Below are 23,086 nucleotides of genomic sequence, written 5' to 3'. Positions count from 1 at the left end.
AGGAGTGCTCCAGGTCTCTCGAGCAACTCCCTACTTATACCCTCTGTTATCTAACAGAGATAGCTTCTCAGAATACAAACACACATCTTAGAATAGGCACAAGCATAATCACAATATATCATAAGATTACCTGGGATTTATCCAAAAGAAACCCTTGTGATTCTAGACACAATGTTCAACAGCATCATAAGAGGGAAAGTAATAAATATATTGCAGGGAAAGTGAGTCAATGAAAGGAAATTACACTTGATATTAAAAACTTAGAGAAGCCGGGCTTCTCCTCACCTTAGCAGATCTCCTTGCATGAGTTACTGGCACTGTACTCTATAAACACACCAACACCTGTGACGAAAAGATGAACGATGGCAAAAATATAACTATATATATATATAACACTACATGGCCAATACTAAAGCAACACAACTGGGGAAGATAATGTAAACAGGCAGGTTAACCATATACATCTGAAGACAGCGGAAGTCACGCTCTATTAATGTCTTATTAATTAGTTTGATTGCTGCAAGCAATGACCAATTTCAGCCATTCAACTACCAAGATGTTCATCTCACAGAGGACAACTTCAAGTTTTTTTCAAAAAAATTATAATTTTTCAAATATTAAGCAAATTCTGTGTCATTTTTAACATGGGAGTTTATGAAAGAGCCCTTCAACGAGGGTCATCTGCCAAATGTATCTCCTCCTACAAATTTACACAGACTCCATTTTAGTCTTAAAACGCTCACAAGATGCTGCTCTATCAAACTTGTATTCAGAATTTTCTAATTCCGAATCATTTCCGCACGCCAGGCTCTCAAAGTTGGAGTGGTTTTTGAGGTCTCTTCTGAGTTTAACATTAGTGTGTATTGCACGGAATTTTAGGAGCAAGAGTAGATGATGTCATCACTCAGAGTGGAGAGAGGCTGAGGAGATGCCTAAAAAAATCTCTCTAACCTGCACTCAGGCCTTCCATCTCACTGGGATAAATTTTATATCAGTTCGAAGGAACACTCGTTAGCTGTCAGACAGTATGACACTTAAAACTCCACACCAAACCGCTTTGCCCGTACAGCCAGCTGTTCGGGGAGAGTGCTGGTCATTATTCCATTAAGACATAATGTAACACCAAAAACAGAGAAACAGAGCAGCCATATTTTCTAACTCGCCACCATCTCCACATCTTTCAAGAATTTCCTTCGGGATTCAAGAATTTCCTTCGGGATTAATAAAGTTTTATCTTATCTTATCTTATCTTATCTTTGACATCATAGACTTAAAATGATACTGTGTTGTAGAGCAACTACTTGTGATTCTCATGGTGTCCATATTTTGTTTTAGAGGGTGTTTTTACATTGGAAATGCATTAGGAGGTGGACAGAGAGAGTTGATACAGTTGATAAACATTCAGGTTGTCATGGATACAGGCAGGCAGGCAGGCAGGCAGGGCTGTTACTATGGTGACAGGCTGACACAGAAGAAGCATACAAAGCAGCCATATTTGTAGTCTTTATCAGATTTTAAGCATTATATCTGTCATATTGATCATCCTTAATTCAGACAACAGGCAGTTCTAGTAACAGGACGAACCTGCAGCTGGACGGACCACCACATACAGACACGTCGCATCACCGGGCTGTTAGCTCAGGCTAGCTAGCTAGAGCTGACGTTGACCACTTACCTTGGAGAGAACTTGAAGCCCTTTGAAGTTTACTCTGCGGACTTGTACTTGAGGCTCTAACAACACGGCGTACATTCTTAACTCGGTCCACTCGGCCATGACCCCGACATAGCTGCATTCTCCGCCCGGAAACATCGTAGCTTCCTAACTGCAAACCCGGAAATGACGCACGCATAGAACGTATTCGACTCTGGAAATCGAACGTGTTTTGAAAAGGGGGCGTGGCCACTAATTGTCCTTTGCAATTCAATATGATGTCATAAAGTGTCCTTTCGCAGTCTATAACTGCACCTCAGGTCTATACCTGAGTGTGTGAGTGTATGACTCATACTCATACTGATTTTTTAGGACTTTTTAGGATTTTATTCAGAAGAAGATGCAGAAAGAAAAACAAGAAGAGAAGAGCGAGGAGAAAGACCGCAAGAAACAAGTGAAGCGCGAGGAGAAAGAGCGCCAAGAAGGAGAGAAGCACGAAAAGAAAGGACAGAAGTATTCATATGAGGAGTTGGCTATTGGAGTTTCCACACTGGAAAGCCTGCTACAAACAGTGAAGCAGTTTATTGTGGAATCAGATGGCTTGATCACTGGACTGGTTGAGGAGAAAAATGGACTGATGCAGGAGAGGGAGGAACTGAAGGAACAGCTTGCAGAGAAGACAGCAGACATCATCTCTCATCAACAGCGACTGGCTCTCCAGCAAACAACGATACTAGAGTTAATGAGAAAGAGTGACAAGCTCACAGAAGAAAACGAAAACGTCAGCAAGGCTGCCGAAGAACATAACCAGTGTTCTTCCAAGTATGAGGAGCTGGCCAACGAGGTTTTAACTCTGAGAAATGACCTAGAAAAGGCCAATGAGACTGTCCAGGAAAAAGACGGTAAGATCACCCAACTGTCAGAGGACAGGTCTTCCTTAGAAGATCAGCTGAAACGTGAGCAGGAAGCAAAACAAAGCCTCCAGAAAGAACCAGAGGAGCTCAAGCAACGTAACAGTGACCTTGTTTCAGAGATGTTATATCAGAGCCATGTCATTGATGACCTGTTTGCTGAAAACAAGGATCTCTGCAACCAACTGGCCAAGAGCGAGGCCAAGGTCAGACAGTTGGAGGAAAAGGAGCTGGAATTTAAGCAAACACAGCAACATTTACACCAGTCTCTGACTCTGCAGCAAAAAGAGACTCTACAGTTAAGGGTAAAGTGTGAATATCTCACAGAAAAAAATGAAAGCCTCAGAAAAGATGCCGAAGAAGATAACCTATTGTGGAAGGCAAAGTGTGAGGAGCTGGTCAATGAGATCTGGACTCTGAGGAGTGACCTACAGAAGGCCAATAAGCCCGTTCAGTAAAAAGACAGTATGGAACACCCATGCTGCTCCATGCAGCCCTAAAAAAATTTAAAATAAAAAAAATTTACAAAATAAAATAGAAAAAAAATAAAATTTCCCCTCCGTAGACCGCCACGTTACCACAGAGTTGTGGTGAACTTTTTTGTTGATCATACTTGACAATAAATATCTGTTCACTGAAAAACTGTAACTGTGTGTGCGGTCTGTTGCATAAACATCCAATGTCTTACATTTGTAATTTTAAAATGCTGCACAAATAATGAAAACCAGATATGTTGGCAACAGTTTACTGTGTTTGGATTTAAATACAATACATTACATATATACAATAGAACAAAATCAGTGATCATTAAAGCTGCAAGCAGCATTGCGGGCCCTTGCACACCTTGCGATCTGCGGGGCCATTGCTGTGTCCTATGCTCTCCTCTCTCTTATTTCCAGAGATGTACAACAAACGCATGTTTACAACAGAAATTTCCTGCTGCCAGTAGGTGGCGCTATGACGGTATCATCCTATTAGCATATATATCTGTTCAGACTAGGGTCCATAGCAGTACTGTAAGATTTTGTCCACATTGTATGAAGTATGTTGGTGGTACTGCAGAAAATACAGTGTTTCTTTGTAATGGCAAATGGTCAACTTTGAGGCCACGCCCCTGCCACACCGTAACACTTTTGAAAGAGTTTTGGAATGCGGTTTTTGTCTTGTTTCTATTGGTGACAGTAGTGGACTGTTGACATGGCAACATACCAAGCTAAAACAAAGGGGCTACACGTTAGGGGGCACTATAGAGCCATTTTCCAATGTGCATTTCAAAAGTCAGCAAATTTCTAAATTTTTCAGCCGAATGAATTTTTCTACCAAGTTTGGTGAGTTTTGGGGCATGTTAAGGCCTCCAAAAATAAGATCTTATAATAAAATTTGGAGTTCAATGTTCTACAGATTCACCCCAAGTCCAGTCCATACAGTGCTCAGAGAAGTACAACAAAAACATCTCAGAGCCTCACTGAACATGTTAAATGTTAATATCCCTGACAGCACAATTAGACTGAATAAGTACAATTTGTTGGGTTGTCTCCCCCATCTAAAAATCAACATTTCTGGAACAATGTCCTATGGACAGATGAGACCAGAGTGGCGATTGGCCTTAATGGTCACCACCAAGTTTAGCTAAAAAAGAAATCGAAATAATGACAGGGTAAAAATAGGTTATGCTGTTGTTCATTTGAAGTCTTATTCGCCTAATATTAAGACCCACCTCTATCCTATGTACCTCTATGCTATGCGAATTTCAGGCTAACAGACAGTTTGTTGGCTTTAGACCCAAGCTAACGAATTGAAATGAAAATATCTCACAAATATAGACATTTACCATAATGTGTTTTTTGAGATTGGAGATTGAGTTCTTGTAAACCGATATTAACCCCACTTATTCAAAATAATAAGTGTATTCAGTAACGAATTGTGATGTTAAAAATAGCGAAGTACATTATTTTGTTACATTTGTACTTAAGTACAAGTAAAATTACTGGCCTAAAAATATACTCATTAAAATTCAAGTACCCAGAAAAACTACTTAATTACAGTAACGTGAGTATTTGTAATCAGTTACTTCCACCCCTGGAAAACAGGGGACTTGGGTGGTCTGGGTATATGGTGGTAGAGTAATAGTGCCCCCTTCTGCCACAAAACCTCATCAACAATAAAGAGCCTATCTCTAAGTTAATGTTCACGATTTTTCCCAGAGATATCAAAGAAAACAAGACTTTGTGTAAAACTGTGCAAAATCAGGCTTTATTCTTATTTTTTTTCAATCTTTTCTACATCTCTGCCTTTATCTTCATCATAATCACCATCATCGTCGTCAACATCATATTTGAAAACATTAATCAGAGACAGACAGCGAAAGAATGGATTCCCACAGAGACTTGCAGCTTAAATCTCTTGGCAAAAACAGGCATCAGCTATACAGAGTCCCGCAACAGCATGGGTCAGCTGTGAATGTCCATTTCTGTCTGGACAATACATTTCAACCTGGTCTCCAATGTCCTTATTTACAGTTTGCTTCCTTTTCAAGTCCATTCAGTAATCCGTGCCAGCTCCAGGAGACAGTCAAAGTCCATCTTATTACAGACATAATAAAGATGTTGGATATTTCACTCTATAAATATTTATTTTATCTCCCTTTTTTCCTCCATTACCCCATTTACTGCAGTTCCGAGGACAGTCAATTTCTCCAGCTTAGGCAAACGTTGAATAAGTGCAATGTCTAGTATAATGTCAAGAAAATACAAAGCCACACGTACATACATACATACATACATACAGTACATGACTAACTGATAAACTTGATTAGCTATACAAGGTTGCCATTCTCCAAGGTAAAAACCAAAGAGTTGCATATAAATGCACCTCTGTAGTATTCAGTGTCTGATAGGGTGAAAGAAGGAAAACTGCCTGTAAATAGTTTGGGAAAATTGTCCATGATTTTCTGTACAGTGTTTTTTGTTGGTGACTAAAGTAGTATTTCATTTTAAAATTAAATAAGACAGTTTAAGAAAATTATGATGTTTTCAAACAGATAAGTAACTGATGTTGATCTGTTTTTTTTCCAGAATGTGAGAGGATTGTATGTGTGATTTCATCTTTATGCTGAATATTCAGGTTATTGATGTTTAGGGTAAACCTGACAGCTTCTGCTCCATAAATTCTATCGAGCAATGTTCAGTCAGAAAAAACAGACCAAACTCACTGCAACAAAGCCTTGAAACAATCTAACCAACTGTTTGTGTTAGCATCCAAGAACCACATTGGCAAAATGTAATTAAACAAAAAATTATATTATTAAAAATCTGGAGCAAAGGCAGGATTAAAGTTTTTCAAAGCACCAAATCAAGCATCAAACGGTCTAAGTGGATGCTAATTGTTAGGGGGATCCATGTTAATGTCAGTCCTTTAAACTAACAAGGCAAAAAAATGTTAATAGAAAATAATCGCTTAACAGATGACTAAGATTAAGATGTCATACTTTTGTTATGTTAGATACAATTTTTAAAAATATTTTTCTTCAATAGGGGGCTGTAAGGTTTAGAAACACATCATCCATCAATCAGAGCTGTTCTAATAACAAAGAAATCAGCATAATGTTAATAACTGAAATATTTTTTATGCTATCAAAAATAAAGTGCTTCCAGTATAAGTAGTTCAAGCAACACCTCGCTTATTGAATTCTGGGAGTTTCATCCAGGGGGCAAGGACAAAATGACAGAGCAATGCTCGTTGCGATAGATAACCATGTCACAGACCTTAATTCATGTCATTAGTCAAAGAATATTGAATAAACCAATGAGTGATAAGGACTTTGCAAACACAATAAGAGAACAACGTTCAATGTGCATGTAAATCCATCACTTATTTGCCACAAAGGGATCTATTATTAGTTTTTGTTTTACTATATATTCACAACAATGATAAATGAAACTAATTTGTCAAACAAATCAGTAAAAAGTGAGACATAGTTAACCCAGGGTGCAAGTGTGTGTGTGTGTGTCTGTGTGTTTGGACTGCATCCGTTTTTCAATGTTCTGTAAATGCCAGCTGAGAGAAGCAGACCCTAACCAGGGTAAATCAAACTGAACATTAAATGAACAAGTGATGTGCAACAATTCAGAGAAGAGAACAAAGGAGGAGAGAGATGAAAACAACAAAACCAGAAGAAAACAGCATCACAAATAATGTGCTCACGAGCTCCCTCATCCTTCAGTATCAGGCCTGAGGATTGCTCACCAAAACATTCGCTCTAACTGTCCTTCTGCCTGGGTGCCTCCACTAGAGAGCCGTATGGATTTGAGCACTGCTGGTGAACCTCCATTAGCTGGAGTAAATCTGGGTCCCAATCACACGCATTATCTCCTTCTGCACCTTAGGCTCTTGGGTGTTGATGTTGGCATCTCCTACCTGGCCATCCTCATACCTGCACACCAACAGAGCATTTTAGAAAATATGGTTTTGACACCTTGTCTGACTCACTTACTACAACAGGAAATCATGATGCTTTAATACTGTGTGCCAGCTGTAAACGATGATCTTATCTTATATCAAGCAATAATGTGGATGGTAAAAAAGAAGTGGTTCACAGACAACTGAGCTTTTTGCTGGTCCCTTCTGTCTATCAAGTAAATAACTGTGATTTTACAAAAAGGCTATCAAGACTGATATAACCACAGTCTAAACAAGTATAACCACACACAGAATAGAGGTTTACAGTGCAATTAAATTAATATTCATATTTCAGAAGGCATCAGTAAATATGATAATAAGCATGTGATCTGAAGAAAAAAGCAATATTCAGAAAGTCTAGCTTTTCAACAAGCAGAATTTTATTCACTGTTAACTCAACTAACTCACCTATAGCATGCTATGGAAGGGACTATGCATTTTATGTGTCATAAAGGAAGCAATATTATCACTAATATGCAAATTGAATGTGCTTCCTAGTTGCTGTGTGTTAAGACTTCTGGTAAATCTCCATTGATTCCGTTAAAATTATCACTGAGTTGCAGAGAATACTTACACAAAAAAGAAGCGAGTACAGACGTGATCGGATACTGGACACACCCAGATGTTACCATGTTTCTGCAGATCCTTGGATGTGATAACTGTGAGAGAAGAGGGAAACATGCCTTGGAAATATATGCTTTCTATGTTTCTAATAAATTGAACAAATACAATTTGAATTTTTAAAGGCCATTTATTTTATTATTTACATTGTTTTCTAATGTCATAACAGCAAAATAATGACCAGAGTAAATGTATGATTGTATTTAGACTGTAATTACATTTTAATTTTCTTTTGTATTTCAAATTGTGAATTTGTTCTTAATTATTTTGGCAATTTAATTATTTTCCTTTAAATCTAAATTACTTAAATTAACTAATGTCAGATTAACTACATTTTAACACATATTATTCCATCTGAACATGATTACCTTCACAAAGAGCGATGCAGTTCAAGTTTCGACTCTGAAGAAACCTTGATTGTATTGGACGACTCTGAAGTGAAACACAAAGCAGTTAACAGCTACAGAAAAAACACAGATTAAATGAGTAACCACAGGACACATACAAAACTGATAATAACAAACACTGTGCATGTTCCGTGTGATAGAACAAGGGCGTTCTGCCTCAAACCTTTGTGTTTCTCTTGAGGCTTCAAATCATTTGTTCCTTCCTTTAAATTCTTTGTATGTTATGTAAATCTAGGTTAACTTTTTAAAAAGGCTTTACATTTACAATTTCAATATTTATGATGATCTAATTTGCCTCTCACCTGTGGTATGGTGTTCATGCGGTTGTAACGTTGTACTAGTTCATCTTTGGTGGGCATGCGGTGCTGTCCTTTCCCCATTCCTGAAGAGAAGGTAGACAGCAAGTCAGAGTGGCCTTATCTCAGAAACCTTTCTCTAGTGGTCCTGAATTCCTGTCTAATTATTACACCCATAGGTCTAAGGTCCATTTAAACGTTGTTTACCCAGGAAGTTACAAAAAATGCAAATGCTTCATAAAGAAAAGCAAGGGCTTTTCCATTAAAATGTGTGTTGGACTCTCATGTGCGCACAACAACCACCTACAGTAATCCTTCCAGGAAACCACTGCAGGTGTGCAGCCTCTTAATTTCTTAATGTCTTCCTAATCTCCACACCCACTCACCACAAAAAGAAAGCAATACAAAAAGCCAACAAAGTGCAAAGTAACACACACAAATCCACTGACTTTTATAAAGTCACAACATAAAGTACAGAATGGCAGGTAGTGCACAAGCTCAGAGGCCCAAGGATGACCACCCATTAATGGACACACAACACAGCGCAACACAACAGGATCACATGAAAAGCTCCTGCATGTGAAAATGAAGTCTTCCAGGATGATAACCAAGCCATGTTGCCAACACAGAAGGTGCTCATGGTGGAAAACATGAGAAAAGAGGGGAGGTGGAGGGGTCTGAGTGGCAAGGAATAAGCTGTTCCTACCTGAGTATCCAAAAGATATGCTGGAGATGGGGCTCAGATATATGCCCTTTCCATACGCTGCCCCATGCAGCTTGGGTTAGAAAAGAGCAGGAAGGAAGGAAGGGTCACTGAGCAGTCACACACAACAACCTTACACACACACACACGCCTGCACTCACACTTGCACATGTGCAATTTGTTCCAAACGAGTCTAGTTCAATCAGAGGAATGTGACCTTTTTGTTTCTGTGACCGTTGGAAAACACCATCAATCAAACACATGATGTTAACAATGGAAAGCAAATAGTAAAAGATTCAACAAGTCACACCTTATACTTCTGACAATGTGATATGCTCCATTGGAGACGTGTGGTGCACTTGAATTTTATGCAAAAACAGTTCAGGCACTGCTCACATGACAGATGAGATGTAGACGGTATAACGGGGTGACCGATAATGATGGTGATCCTTCATACAAGAATGTCCATTATGAGACAAACTGACCCAAGGTGGAACATGGAAAAGCGGAAAAGATGCATTGAAACCAGAGAAAAAAATATAAGGAATAAAGAAATATGTAAGAGGGAGAAGGTCAGGATGTGGCACATCTGAAAGGAATGAAAAGGAACAACAGACAAGAGGTTTCGTGTGATGGTTCTAGCTGGAGGCGGACTCAGTCCTCCTCCTCTTTTAGTGAAACACGACAGTGGAGGGGTGTCAATGCTCAAGGTGAAACGAAGAGGAGAAAGAAGGCAGGCGAGCACTGAGGCGAGATCAAAGATGGAGAGTTCAAAAAGTTGAAGAACAAAGAAAGCATAAATGAAACACATCAGCATGATGGAGCAATCATGGCAGTTTCAAAGATCCTTGAGATTTTAGATTTCATTGTGTTTAATCTGTTTTCAGGACATGCCGGTGTCTCTGAGCAGTGATTATTGCTATATTGTGCAAATGAGTTGAGTCAGTTGTGTGCTGCCTGATGCTCAACTCCTCTTGTCTTCTTTTATCAGTTTATCTGTTACAGGCCTGGGTCACATCCTTGGCAGAACAATATACAGATTTTTATAGAGTAAGGAAATAATATTGCATGAATATATTTTTGATATGTCTTATTAAAGACAGACTGTCTTAATTATCTGTACTTGCTTGATGCGGTGTATACTTTCACTCTGGTGGACCTGTTACTGTTACTCCCAGGTTTGAATGGATAATGAGTGGTGCTATACAAACCTTCAACAGAAGCCCTTATTCACCCCGAGGAGGGCTGTACTCACTAGCACAGTTTGTCCTTTGCATCCTTCAGCTTCAAACCTAGTATACTCTGTGCTCTAGGTGGTTGACCCAAACAGGGCACACAGGCAGCCTCCTGACATTACAGCTGACACCACTGCCCCCTTCCCTTTGTCCCACAACAGGAAGGGGCGTGCTGTCTGCTGCTGCCGACAAAGAAGGCACGGCACTGCCGACATTGGTCAGGAAAATCTCCCAGTGTGCCCTGCTCGCTAAAATGCCAACTGCAAAGCATACGAAAGGGAAGCTGGCATCCATTAACTGCAAAAATGAATCAGCCGGACAGCAAGCCTGCTTGGTGAGAGAGCAGGTTTACTATCCGAAGGGAGATGCATGGTAAATTCCAGCCAACTGTCAGGGTTACGTACCTGCAGTTTGGTATAAGAGGCATTGACTAGTCCATTTCTCAGAACAGAGTGCCAGTTCTCTATATGGGAACCACTAGAGCAAGTGTAGAGAGATGGACAGATAAGAAAGAAAAGATAAAACACAGTGCTGTGTGAATATAAACTGCATTGATTTCAGTGTGCAATCGTGTGTAGTACCTCAATCCATAATTAATCTAATCTCAACCCTTTTTGAACCATGATCTTGTTAAAATGTATGAAATGTCAATTAAACGTAAGCCAGAACATTCCTGTGGTTATATGATATCAGGTCATTTGTCAAAATCATCCTGTCATCAATAATCCAGGCTCTAACTAGCAGTAGAAAGCAGCAAATTGATATTTATTGTAATTTTATACTTTTATTTTTAAATGATTAACTGTGTAAGATCCTTTTTAGTGGTTAGTACTACAGAATCTTTTAAAACCCACAACTGGATTTAATAAGGAGAAATAAATGAAACATCTCTTCTGCCAACCACAAAAGAGCTACTGTAGTCATCTATTTATATCATTTGTGGAAAGACATCTGAGGGCATTATGTTACATCATCACAGCCCTCCAAGATTTCATCATTTAATATTTAGAAATGAGGCATTAAAAGATGCAGCTCAAAGACGACATCCAAAATCATTGCTGCCTTACAGCACTGAAGCGGTTATATTACCGCATCTCCCAGTGCAGGTCTCTGCACTGTCTTAAAATAAAACACTCACAACAGTGTCATGAGTGCTGTTATTTTTAACACGCTTTAAAACACCTTTAAATCTATGTTGATTTCTATTTATATCAATATGAAATGATGGAAGCCAGGCTAAATTAAATATTTGGCATTTTATGTCAAGAATGATTAAATTTGCAGTATTAACCAGCATTTAGAGTGACTGGTCGCTCTGCTCGCGCATTAGTTGTACCCAGCAAGTGTCCAGATGGGTCGTGTGTATCTAAAATATTCAGCAGAGTCCCATCTGCTACAGTACAAATCTCTATCTCACAGATATTGCTGGCTCCATGTGCTGGCTAAGAAAGGTGGTTTCTTTGTCCAAGAGAATGGCCACTGCTCATGTGCTGTTGTTTGTTATGGTTCCATAAAAATCTGCTAAAGTGGCCTCTTCATCCACAACATAATGACCAGGTGTTACGCTGAGACGTGTTCATGTCAGACACAGTGTAACTACTGTGATGCTAAATTATGCATGCATCCTAGTGACTGTGCTGATTGGAGATCAATTATTAACAGTATGTGATTTCTCACATTAATCAAAGGCACAAGCTTTGCAATATAATAATTTTTTTCTGATATTTTTGAATTATTATAAGTCCTACACTGTAAGTGTTTGAAGTCATTCAGTAAGAAGATTTTAGCATATGTGAAAAATGGGTTAGCTAATAGGAGACGTAACTCACTGGAAGGCAAAGGTGCTGCCGTATAGCTTCTTGGCAGTGCGAAAACGAGCTTCCTTGGCTGGGGGGCTGCTGAGCAGCAGGAACTGGTGGGAGGTGTGCATGAATTTCAGTTGCTATTACAATGAGATCATAAGTAGGAGTGAGAGAGAAAAAAAGACAGACAGATGATAAGTATAAGTCATCAAATTACACAGTGTAGCATTCAAAAAATATGTATGATAAAGGAGACTTGATGGGATAGCGTTCTGATCTCCTACCCTACTGAGAGGCAGCTTCACAATATGAGACCTATTACTGGAAATAATCCTGCAGAAACACAGAAACGAGACAAAAACAGTAATACATTAAACAGCAACAGAATTTAAAGCACAGACTTCTAAAAACCTTATATAATGAAAATTGTGATTTTTCACGATTACTGCTGTGTGCTGCATTTCATTATTTAACATGAAAGAAGGAGTTGCTGTAACTCAAACACATATTTTAATAGTTTTCCCTAAAAAGGCATATGTTCATTTGTGATTATTCAGGTATATGGTAGGTTTAATACTCCTTCTACATATGAGTCATTTTAAACCCCTCCTCCACTCACCACTGTAGCAGGGGATGGGCCAAAGGGTCCAGTTTGTCCATCTGTTTCTTGATCTCCAGATATGAACCCTGGAGGAAAAGTGTTGTTGTCAGAGCTTTTCCCAGGATGAAGTGTTTATGTTCAGATTACATAGTATAGTATTAATATGAAGAGTGAAATGGATGTCCTCCTGATACACAAAACCCCAGCCCTGCAGCTCAAACACCTTGATATACAGCATGTGGCCCTTCACTACCCCCCTCCCATCCCCTCCTTTTACCTGGGTCATTTCCCGGATGGACATAACACTATCCAGTGCTTTCTGCAGTCTCTCATAATTCTTCTTCTGTGTTGATCGGTTGAGCCAAACATCCAGTGTATGCAGTGAGAGAGGGACCAACATACGGGAGTCGAAAATCACAATTTACATACAAGTTCTACATACAATTCCTCTAAATACAATCCTGTGCATTATTATCTTATTTTGTAGTCTGTTCTGATGCAAGCCATTGTTGTAATAGAGTGTGTATGTATTTTTTAAAATCAATAAAACTAGAGTCCTGCTTTAGCTAGTAATCAGCAGTGAGGGTGCTGACCTTTGGGTTGAAGGCTAGAGTCTTAGGGTCGTTTGGATCAACGACCGACGGGTAGGGTTCGAAGATGATGCTCTTACGGGGAGACTCAAGAGCAGCTCGACACATGGCCACAAGTAGATCCACCACCTGGGAAAAAAAGGATTTTCCATTTACATATTTATATGTAAACCATATGCTATATGGTTTGCTGATGCTGTCTGACTTGATTTTAATGCTTTTATTGAGGTAAATAGTTCCAGTAACACAGATTGTATCATAGCAGTATTGTATTTGCATGTTTTTCTTCCAATCAGGAAAATCAGTGTAAAACATTAATTTGATACTATTTGTTTTTACCTCCGCTCCAGTTGCCACTTCTTCAGCAGCTCCTGACATCACTCCCAGAGTGTAGAAGGAGAACACACACAGCTCCCTGGTGCACACAGCTGGCTGCATGAACACAAACACACAAAGATTGATCAAGCTGGACCCACTACAGTGTGTACTCTTATATCATAAAAATCCATTCTCACTCTCTTCTCTCTCGCTCACTCCAGCACTGAAAAACCATCAACAATTTCATACGAATTAAAGACATCACATAGATACTGCTGATTCTTCTACTCTAATAAAAATGTCTATAAATCTGTGGTAGTAACATAATCACTGTGTTATGATGTCGGTGATACCTTTAGCATGGATCCATTCTGAAAGACGTGCTGTTCATCACAAACCACGCAGTACTCATTAAGCGTGGGGATTCTCTGTTCTGAGTACTTCATTATCTGTTAGGAGAGAAGGACAGCAGCGTTCCTAATTATAACTCCCACATCCTACACAGCCATATACTAGCTAGGCTGAACTGTTACAACACAATCTCCAATAAAAACTAGATTGCATGGTGAGCCTTATTGTTACAAACAGCAAAACCTAAATCTCAAGGAGATGTTTATAAATCAATCCCCTGTTACTGTTTGTTGTTCACACACACTGAAATAATCATAGGGTGTTTTATGCTCTGTAAGTGCTTCACCACACAGTCCCATGACTCAGACGGTGTGTTTTAGGCTCATCTCCTTGAGATCTAACCTGCACTAAGAAGCCATACTCCAAGGTAGGGATGTTCTTGCAGTGGCCGCCCGCCTGGGATGAGAAAAACAATTCAATCAGCTGCCTCGTGGTAATCTGCGCTGGGGCCCTGGCCGCTGGGACAGCCACAGTCTGATGAGTCAAGTGAAGACAAAGCATTATGGGAAAGGGCGCACCAGCCATGTTACAGTAAGGGTGGGTAAGGGCTCAGGTGGGAACAGTGCAGGTGATGGGAGAGTAAGAAGTGGAGTCAAAATAAAAAGAACAATAGAGAGTGTGAATGTATCAGCAATGTTACAAGTAAATGTCTCAGGTGCTGTGATGTAAGGCCACAATTTGACAAGCAAGCAAGATACATTAAAGACATGTGAGGGGGAGAAGAGTGAAAATATTAAACAGAAAGGTATCTGACATTTAGGCGTTGATCTGTCTGAACTGACCTGACTATTTGGTGGATAGCTGAAGAGCTCCCCTTTAGGGTTCTTCATGGTACATGAAATAGAGCGGTTCATCAGGCGCGTCACTCTCAGCTCAGGGACACTCAGCTTCCCTTTTAAAGCTGTGTCTTGAATTAGGGGAAAACTTGGAGACCTGTAAAAGACCAGAACAAAATTTATGTCACTGAAATCAGGCATTGAAGTGCTAGTGGAAGGTTTGGTTTCAAATATAGTTTGTAAAAAATCAGCTAGATTCCTTTACGGTAAGAAATATAATTTCTTTACACAGTCAGTACCTGTTTAATTTGTTGTTACATTTTTTAAGGAAACACAAGCTATTCCGTTGTTTGAGTAGTCTGGCAAAGACAACTGAGGTCCTCAGATAACTGCTCAAGTCACTCCATGTTACAATGCAAGAACCAGTGCTTACTTCTTCTCCACTGCTTTCACTACATTATCCATGTACCTTCTTGACACAAGACTTCTGTCTAGTCATGAGGATGTCAACACAGCCTAGTAGTTAGTGAAGCTGGCCTCCATTGAGTGGAGTGGATTGTGCACCCATAACTGTCAAGCATCTCTGGGCTACACACATGCAGAGAAGTGTACTTTCTACAAAGGGGAAAGTAGTGAAGTTTGTCAAATTTTGAAATCAAGTTTATCTGGAATTTGCTGCATCAGATCTAGCTTTCCTCAACTTGTCTTCTTTGCTAATTATCCCAATTATGCCAATTATCATTAACCCCTTTAGGGTGGCTGAGTGACCTTGCTGTCCTAAAAAATAAAGACTTTATTTGTCCCTCCTGAAGAGTAAAAAATGTACAGTACACAGTTTGGCTGTGCCGACCAAGGAGAAACTCCAGCAGACGATGCTTGATCTATAATCAAGAATTTGTTGCTACAGTCTGTAACCTAGACTAAGCTTTACAGATGGATTTGCTGAGAATGTTGTCCCTCCCACTCAGCAACACTAAAATAATTAGATAATTATTGTGCATTACCTGAAGCAGACATTTTCCCTGATAATTACTTGGGAAAGTAAAATAAATACTTTTAACCTGGTAACCCTAAATATTTAGATTTACACCATGAATGAAGTAACCCAACAACTTTGTGTTGTTTCCATAAAACATGTTCAGTTCAACATATGATAGGGTAAACAGGTACATTTAAGGCGATTTTACTCTGGATTGGAGTGACTCACTGAATGTACACAGTTTCAATTTCTTGAAAGAGATACAGAATGACCTACTTGGGGATGGGAGAGAAGATGCTAAGCCCGGCACGGAACTTCTTGATGGTTCCTCCGGCTTTGAACCAGCTGTGCCTCTTCTCCTGCTGGGCCTTGAGGAACTCATTACTGAGGTGCTTCCACTGCTGTGAGGTGAACGTGCTCAGGATCCTGCATGTTACATAACACAGAGATTCAGAGAGGAAGAAACATGAGGGAACCATGTGTAGGCTGAATGAGTCTTTCAGTCGGTATCCAGTGAAATCTATGATGAGAAATCCCGCTAAAACACAGTATGAAAGCTGCCAAATATAGTAGATGACTTACTTTTTGAGCTGCAGACCCAAGCTGAAGCCTTCTTTATTTGAGGGCTGGAACACTTCTACTGACGGCTCTGAATAAAGATGACTAACATTATTACACAGCACACAAATCCACACACTCTTTCTTTCACTTTCCCTGTTGTATAGCACATATTGTACTCACCTCCCACGATCAGTGAGTGGCACAAATACCTAAAGTCCCTCCCAGAAAACCAACATCCACACTGACATCTTTACTCACCAGGTCCATCGAGGTACTGAGAAAGAGAAAAGCGCAGTCTCAGAATAATGGGCTCTGTTCTGATAACTTTCCAAGCTGTCGCAACCTCCTCCTGAGTCAGACACACACACACATACACACACACATACACATAAATATACAGAGTTAGCATCCTAATTAGGGCAATTCATCATTAGATAAATAAATTATGAGTGCACAATGCATTATAAATGACGTGTTACTTTGCAAAATGTCAACCATAGAATTATAATAAGCAAAGTTAGAGGAGGAGTTTGCAGGGAAATGAGATTGCTGACTCACATCTAAGAAACCAATGTTAATATGAAGATCGATGTCCACATCGTCAATGGTTCCATACTCCCTGTTTAGAGACACAACAATGGATAGTGTCATAAATAATGTAAAACATTCTTCTTCAACCCGTTCAAATGATTTTCCTTGAGGGAGAAAAATGTTCTATTCTCCCCATTTTCCAAGTGCGAGCAGACTTTAGCTTACCACAACACGACAGAATTTATCAGAATAATATGAATATCCATGTTGTACCTAACAGAGACGGCGCTGTCTGTGTAGATGTCTTTTACAGCCTCAATGTCTGCATCCAGTTGTGGGTGGCGGTACAGGTCAGCAGCACAGCTCCCCTGCAATAAGCAGCACTGGTCACAGTTATAGCAGTGAATGAATTCTCAGGGTCCATAAACCTTTATATCAGACACACCCCCACACCCCCACAGCCCCATCAGATCAAATCCAGATCCCTTTACTTGTCAAGTTGCAAACTGGAGATTTAAACCAACTACCTATTACTTTTAGCTACATATTTGTTTAACAGGTTATTTCATTTTAAATTATTATTACTGTTAAATAAGGTGCTGCTATTAATGATAACAGCTAAAAGCCTGCTGTACATGCTCATGCTGTCTAGACTTTAATTCAGACTATCAGCTCAGAGCAGTGTGTAGAACACTTTCACACACTTTCATCCTTATCTTCACTACACTGTTCATGTTCTCTGACTGCAGTGAAATGAGCTTTACATCCCAGACTGGATTTACATTTCAATCAGACGACTTAAAAAAAAAAAACCGTAAAAAAAAAAAAAAGGAAAAAGGATAACTAAGAGATTAAGATCTACTGTGTGAGTGTAGGAATGAACTTTATGAGATGAGATGATACAGTAAATGTAATCAGTAGAAACTTGACAGCATTACCCAGGATTAATAGTGTGAAAGACATTTTAAACAAATATATTTTGATAGATAATTAGATAGAAAATGCTGCATTTCTAGCATTATTTCTGAATAAGTGGTAAATGCCAAATTCGCTATTGTGAGTTTAAAGGCACCAATACTCCTAAAACTCTGTCACACAATGTCTTGCTTCACATAAATTAAAATGTTTTTCCTGCTACCAGTGAGGCATAAGGATGGAAATGTCAACTGGCCCATCTGGTCTGCACTAACAGCAAAATATCTCAACATCTATTCACCATGACATTTGGTCTGAATATTTATAATCCCCAGTGGAACCATTCCTAATGATTTTCAGTGACTTCTGATAGAGTGACACAGCCAACAGGTCAGAGATTCTTTCCAAGCAACCTATAAGTTTTTCTATTTTTGTGTGAATGCTTTAAAAAGGATAGAAATGTGTTTGCTCTGACTAACACTTACTTATTGAAAAAGCACTGCCCCATTTTTTTAAGTCTGTAAAATACTGTTATTACAGTGTTATGGGCACAAAAATATTTTATAAATTACCAATAAAGCAATAAAATAAAGAAATAAGTGACTAGTTTGAGGTTACACATATACCATGCTATTTTTCAGATTAAAAAGATAACAGCCATACATCACAAAGTAGCAAACACACTGACAACACAATGTGAACAAAACTGAGGTAAACAGTGTCATACCTGAATGCCATACAGGAACTGCTCTGATTCATTCTCCCCGTCCGACTCCTCATCTGTCCAACACTGGCCTTTGATGTCCTGTGGGCCCACACATTGCGAAAAGGCCATTATAGTCGAGCGGAAAGGAAATGCAGCCTCTTTCTATCATCCTTTCATCTCGCATTTCCCTATTTAGCCTTTCATTCAGAGGCTTCAAAACACTGCTTTATATAGCATCTCAAAGGCAGAGGCAAAGAGACAGGACTTATTTCCAAATGACAGGATATTCTCTGAATTCAACCTTCAAAAGAATACTCGTCTGACAACAAATTGGATGACTTAATAAAAATATATTTTTTTATAAACACAAAAAAGAACCATGTCTCTTGTCATTTTCCAACAAAGCCTAAAACCCAGGGGTTCAGCTGAGTAAACCTGTGCCTGAGCTATTTTTAATATTCAAATACTATAATATAAATGGAACCCCTACACCTCTGTAAGAAACAACAGCAATGTCATTTTGTTAAATATGCAACTTTCTAAACCTAAAATGAAACCATGCATGTCTGACACATTTTAATCATATGCAGCGATTACACCAATAGGATCCCGGCTGTCTTACCATTGGATCTGCTGTTCATAGGGCTCTCTCAAACAGGTTTGGGCCTTTGAATAATGCCAACCATTGCAGCCAATATCCAGGTGGACTGAAAACTGAAGAGCTTTGATTGACCCTCCTTCTTTTTCTCGTCAGAATTACACAACCTTAGAAAAAAAAAAAAAAATTCAGAAAAAGAAGAAAAACATGAAACAAAGAGGCCAATGCCAGTGATACCAAGCTTTTGAATGGTGCCCTCCTCCTCTTTTCTTTAAATCGTCTGCACTTCACCTTGCCATGTATCCTAGCAACAGCCATCTGCCTCCTTTCAGAGTGGCATTAATCACTGTAGAGAGAATGTGTGGGAGAAATGTGCTGTACGTTCAGTACCCAGGATGTCTCCATTTCTTTGTTTTGTTTTGTTTTTTTTTTCCAGTAACTTGATCTATTAATATCAAAGAGCCAGTGCTTGGTACACCTTTATAGATAAGCAGCTGAAACAGAAAATCTACTGATGATGGCGCACTCTTTGACTGTTAGGATTGTTATGCCTGATCAATAAAGGAAAATAATTATTTATTATACTACATATTTTCTTGGGTTATCATAAAAAGACAACATTATTACTATAAGGTGCAAAGTTACTTTCACATTAGTAAAAAATAATATTCCAAAAAGAAGCAACTGATGGCAAAAGAAGCATATTTACATGGCCCAGATTCAAAAATAAAACATAACAAAACTACATAACTACAAGGCAACGATGGCCCATCACTGCATATAAACAATGATTATAAGGCATATGCCCCACAACAACAGCATCATCATTTTATAATTTACAATTTTAATTTAATTTCTGCCTTTTGAACCAAAAAATAAAGAACTGACAATATAGGAGCAGATCAAAAGATGTGTGCAAGCTAAAAATGAATGGTAACCAAGCCTAGCACTATAAGACAGACAGCCAAAACAGACATGAAGGTGTCTGTGTTTTATACAGGCCATTATAATACCAATTCTTCATTTTCTCTTTGTTTGGTAACCTGACTGGCAAATCGCTACAGAAATATCCATGACATGGCTTTGTCAGTTGTTAGTATTTCACGATTTGGTTTCTTTTGTTTTCAAAATCCTGAACTACACCCTCATAAGCACTGCTCCCCCCGTATGATCCACATCTTCTTTTTCAGCTTCTGCCCTTTTCTCGACGTGCCTGCTGTCCTGCCATGTCCTCAGCCCTGCTAGCATCTACATCCCAATCCCATCCCTCAACCCCCACCCCCCACTCGCCTCCATTCCTATAGCCTCTGTCATCTCACATACCAACAGAATCACCGACAAACTGAGCCTACCCCCCCCCTTCCCAACACACACACAGATTCAGCACCATCGTCCCCATTCCGCCTCCTGATAACTATTTAGCAGAAACACAGATGCAGTCAGGCGGATTTTCCCCTCCCCCCATGCTCTGCACCCTCACCCCATCCATCCACACTTACCTCCACAGAGGATGGAGACTCGGATGCTGTCCTTGCCTCAGCTGCTCCCCCTCTTAAAAGGCACACCTGCCCCTCTCTCGGTAGCTGCTTTCCACTGAAATGATATATGACAATAAACCCATTAAAATAAAACTGCGGAGATACCAGACCCCACAATTCTAAAGTGTTTTCTGTCTCTCGATGCTTGCGGTGTCTGCGAGCAAGCCAGCTGGTGTATGTGAGTCTGTGTGTTTATCTATTGCAGATCTCTGCTCTTACTGCTGTCTTATATTTTGCCTGACAACACTGAGGGGTCTGAGCATGCTCAGTGAGACTAGGCAAGCCAGTCATGTGACCTGCAGCTGACTGCACTGCTGCTGAGAAATAAGAGGAAAAAAATGGCGCTGCTGTCTATATGCATCTGCCCGTGTTTTTGTCTGTGTTGTGTATATGTGTGTGTAAGTGTGTTGTTGCATAAGTCACTGTACATTATTGTGCTACTGTGCTTTGGGGGCATTTTCTGAAACTCATGTGCTTTCCATTTTTGTTTATGATATTGAATGTATTGATTTTAATCAAACAGCAAAAAAGCAGCACTGTACACTGTAAGCTGTAATTTAGGCTATAGGTGCTCATTATACTAAAATTCAAATTGAGAAACAAAGAAAAAGACAATATGACACTAAAATAGTTTGTGATCCAAAAATACACTGTCATCATGTGCATGTGTGAGACAGTGACTACTAGGCCTTTGAGCTAATCAGTCTTTGCCCTCGTTATCTCAAGGTATCTATTTAAGCACTGACCTAAAGAATGGACAGATTACTGAACAGGTGTTGTGCCAACTGTCTGCCAAATGACAGTGTGTATGCTGAATGTGTAAACGGAAAAGGGAAAAATAATATAAGATCTCCAGGTTTTTCTGCATATATAATAAATATATAAAATGAATACATAAACAGCAGGTTAATTTCATTCTATCGTGCCTTTTATGTTTCTGTTATTATTGCATTATTGCACAGTAGTTGTGTGGTTGTACTAGAGCAGTAATAGGCATTAGGGTGTCCTATCTCTGACGAATCATCTCTGAGATTTATCTGAGTATACTCCCCTTGTGTCTTACTGTACCCTGTGGCCTAGGGGTAAGTAGTTAATAATGCTGAGTGACAACTAGGAGCTTGGCCAGTAGACAGAGAGAGACTGAACAGCAATCTGTTTCTCACCTGGACAGGTGCGTCCATTGGCCTTAGCCACTGGAGTGGAGTGGATCCAGGCAGAGGTGGCCAGCAACCAGTGAGACAGCAGCATGGGCAGTGGAAGCAGCAGTGCTAACTCCAACACCACTGTAAACAGGTGAGAACAAGGGGTGTAGGCATTAAAACAGTCCAGAAAATAAAAGCTATTTGTTTTCTGTACTAGTACACATACTGCAAGGACCATCTTTTAGCAATCAGTCAAGAGTTTTAATGTTTGGTTGTGAATCTTTATTAGGGGTTAGGATTCTGTTAAACCCTCTTTTCAGCTGATAAGATGATGGCAAAAAGATAATTAATCCTCCTGTGAAACTTCTGCAGCAAAATACCTTACAAAGACCACCATTTTGTTCTTTCTAATAATGTGTTATATTCAATTATGTGGGAGCATGGACTCTGTGGTAGTACATAGAGGATTTGTATGCCTATACTATGAGATTAATAGTATTAGAAAGCCTAATAGAGGTGCAATAAAATTAACTATAGTATATATAATGCATATTTGCTTTGTATAGGACATCACACATGTATCACACAATATTGGTTATTGGTACTGTGTGCTTGATCAAACATTTGTTTTTAAGATAAAGTTACACAGTTTAATTTAGTGTGAACCATTTGTGCATTATTCTAAAAAAAATCTAAATAAATACAAGTCTAGACAATGCTGAATATAAACCAACACAATTCTTATTATATCACTGAAAAATTCTACTGGCTGTTGTATTATTTTCTATCACTAGATGGAGGTAAAGCCTCGCACACTGAACAGTAACAAGGTACCAGGAGGACCAGGAGAACTATTGATTTGATCCCCTCTACCATCCATTGACTTTTTGTGGGCTACTGATGCAGATAGGCAAGAGAGAGTATAGTGGGATCCCTTTTGTATCAGCTTTATACACCAGCCTCCATGCAGACGCACAGACATTGTGATAGCTTACAATGCGGTCTTTACATACAGAAGCACCTTTGGTGATGCTTCCCATCAGCTGATGACTTTATTTTCCGCCTAAGAAATTGTATTGCTCATTGATCATAAACTGACATAATGTGTGAGTTTGAATAAACATACCAAACCTCTGCGTATTTTCAGGAAATCACCAACCACACGCCATCCACAGTCACATGTCAGAGACCATGCTCTTCTGATGCATTCGCGAGCGCTGATTGGCTCCGTAACTTTACAAAGCACTTCCTCATTTGTCTGTGTATCATTCCGCGTCGTTTTTCTTTTTATACCATTTGGTGTCTTTTCTGAGGAAAACTGTAAAGTAAAACACAT

The 23,086-nt window shown here is 39.3% G+C and overlaps 1 protein-coding gene across 3 annotated transcripts; it reads right to left on the bottom strand.

Moving 5' to 3' along the window:
• Positions 1 to 4,815: 4,815 nt before the first annotated feature.
• On the bottom strand, positions 4,816 to 22,940 carry LOC114432872 (protein mono-ADP-ribosyltransferase PARP6). Of its 3 annotated transcripts, none has more exons than XM_028400946.1 (25): positions 22,877 to 22,940; positions 21,772 to 21,891; positions 20,570 to 20,663; positions 19,095 to 19,237; positions 18,494 to 18,571; positions 17,125 to 17,234; positions 16,879 to 16,939; positions 16,579 to 16,669; positions 16,342 to 16,408; positions 16,036 to 16,185; positions 14,787 to 14,937; positions 14,347 to 14,478; positions 13,947 to 14,042; positions 13,615 to 13,707; positions 13,279 to 13,404; positions 12,963 to 13,028; positions 12,704 to 12,771; positions 12,369 to 12,417; positions 12,112 to 12,224; positions 10,687 to 10,759; positions 9,051 to 9,120; positions 8,351 to 8,430; positions 8,010 to 8,073; positions 7,595 to 7,679; positions 4,816 to 6,994 (listed from the first exon to the last, which is right to left on the bottom strand). In XM_028400946.1, exons 4-25 carry the CDS (start codon positions 19,095 to 19,097, stop codon positions 6,892 to 6,894), a joined length of 1,929 nt encoding a protein of 642 aa, XP_028256747.1. In that variant the 5' UTR covers positions 19,098 to 19,237; positions 20,570 to 20,663; positions 21,772 to 21,891; positions 22,877 to 22,940; the 3' UTR covers positions 4,816 to 6,891. The 3 variants fall into 3 exon arrangements, 2 of the variants coding, with proteins under 2 accessions (XP_028256747.1, XP_028256748.1); XM_028400947.1 differs by having other exon boundaries at positions 17,125 to 17,219; XR_003670326.1 differs by lacking the exons at positions 4,816 to 6,994; positions 9,051 to 9,120 and having other exon boundaries at positions 7,611 to 7,679.
• Between the last annotated feature and the right edge of the window lie 146 nt (positions 22,941 to 23,086).

This window comes from Parambassis ranga, chromosome 3 (assembly GCF_900634625.1).
Source record: "Parambassis ranga chromosome 3, fParRan2.1, whole genome shotgun sequence".
NCBI classification, from domain to species: domain Eukaryota; kingdom Metazoa; phylum Chordata; class Actinopteri; family Ambassidae; genus Parambassis; species Parambassis ranga.
Note: the sequence above shows the minus strand (reverse complement) of the source record. Positions and strands in the feature narration are given on the sequence as shown.

What these genes read in the sequence shown, in the direction of transcription:
- LOC114432872 (XM_028400946.1), bottom strand. An exon ending in CCATCCGGGAAATGACCCAG is followed by an intron (nt 12,772 to 12,962) that starts GTAAAAGGAGGG and finishes CTTTTCCTCCAG; the next exon opens with GGTTCATATCTGGAGATCAA. An exon ending in GGCAGCACCTTTGCCTTCCA is followed by an intron (nt 10,760 to 12,111) that starts GTGAGTTACGTC and finishes CACTTGCTCTAG; the next exon opens with TGGTTCCCATATAGAGAACT.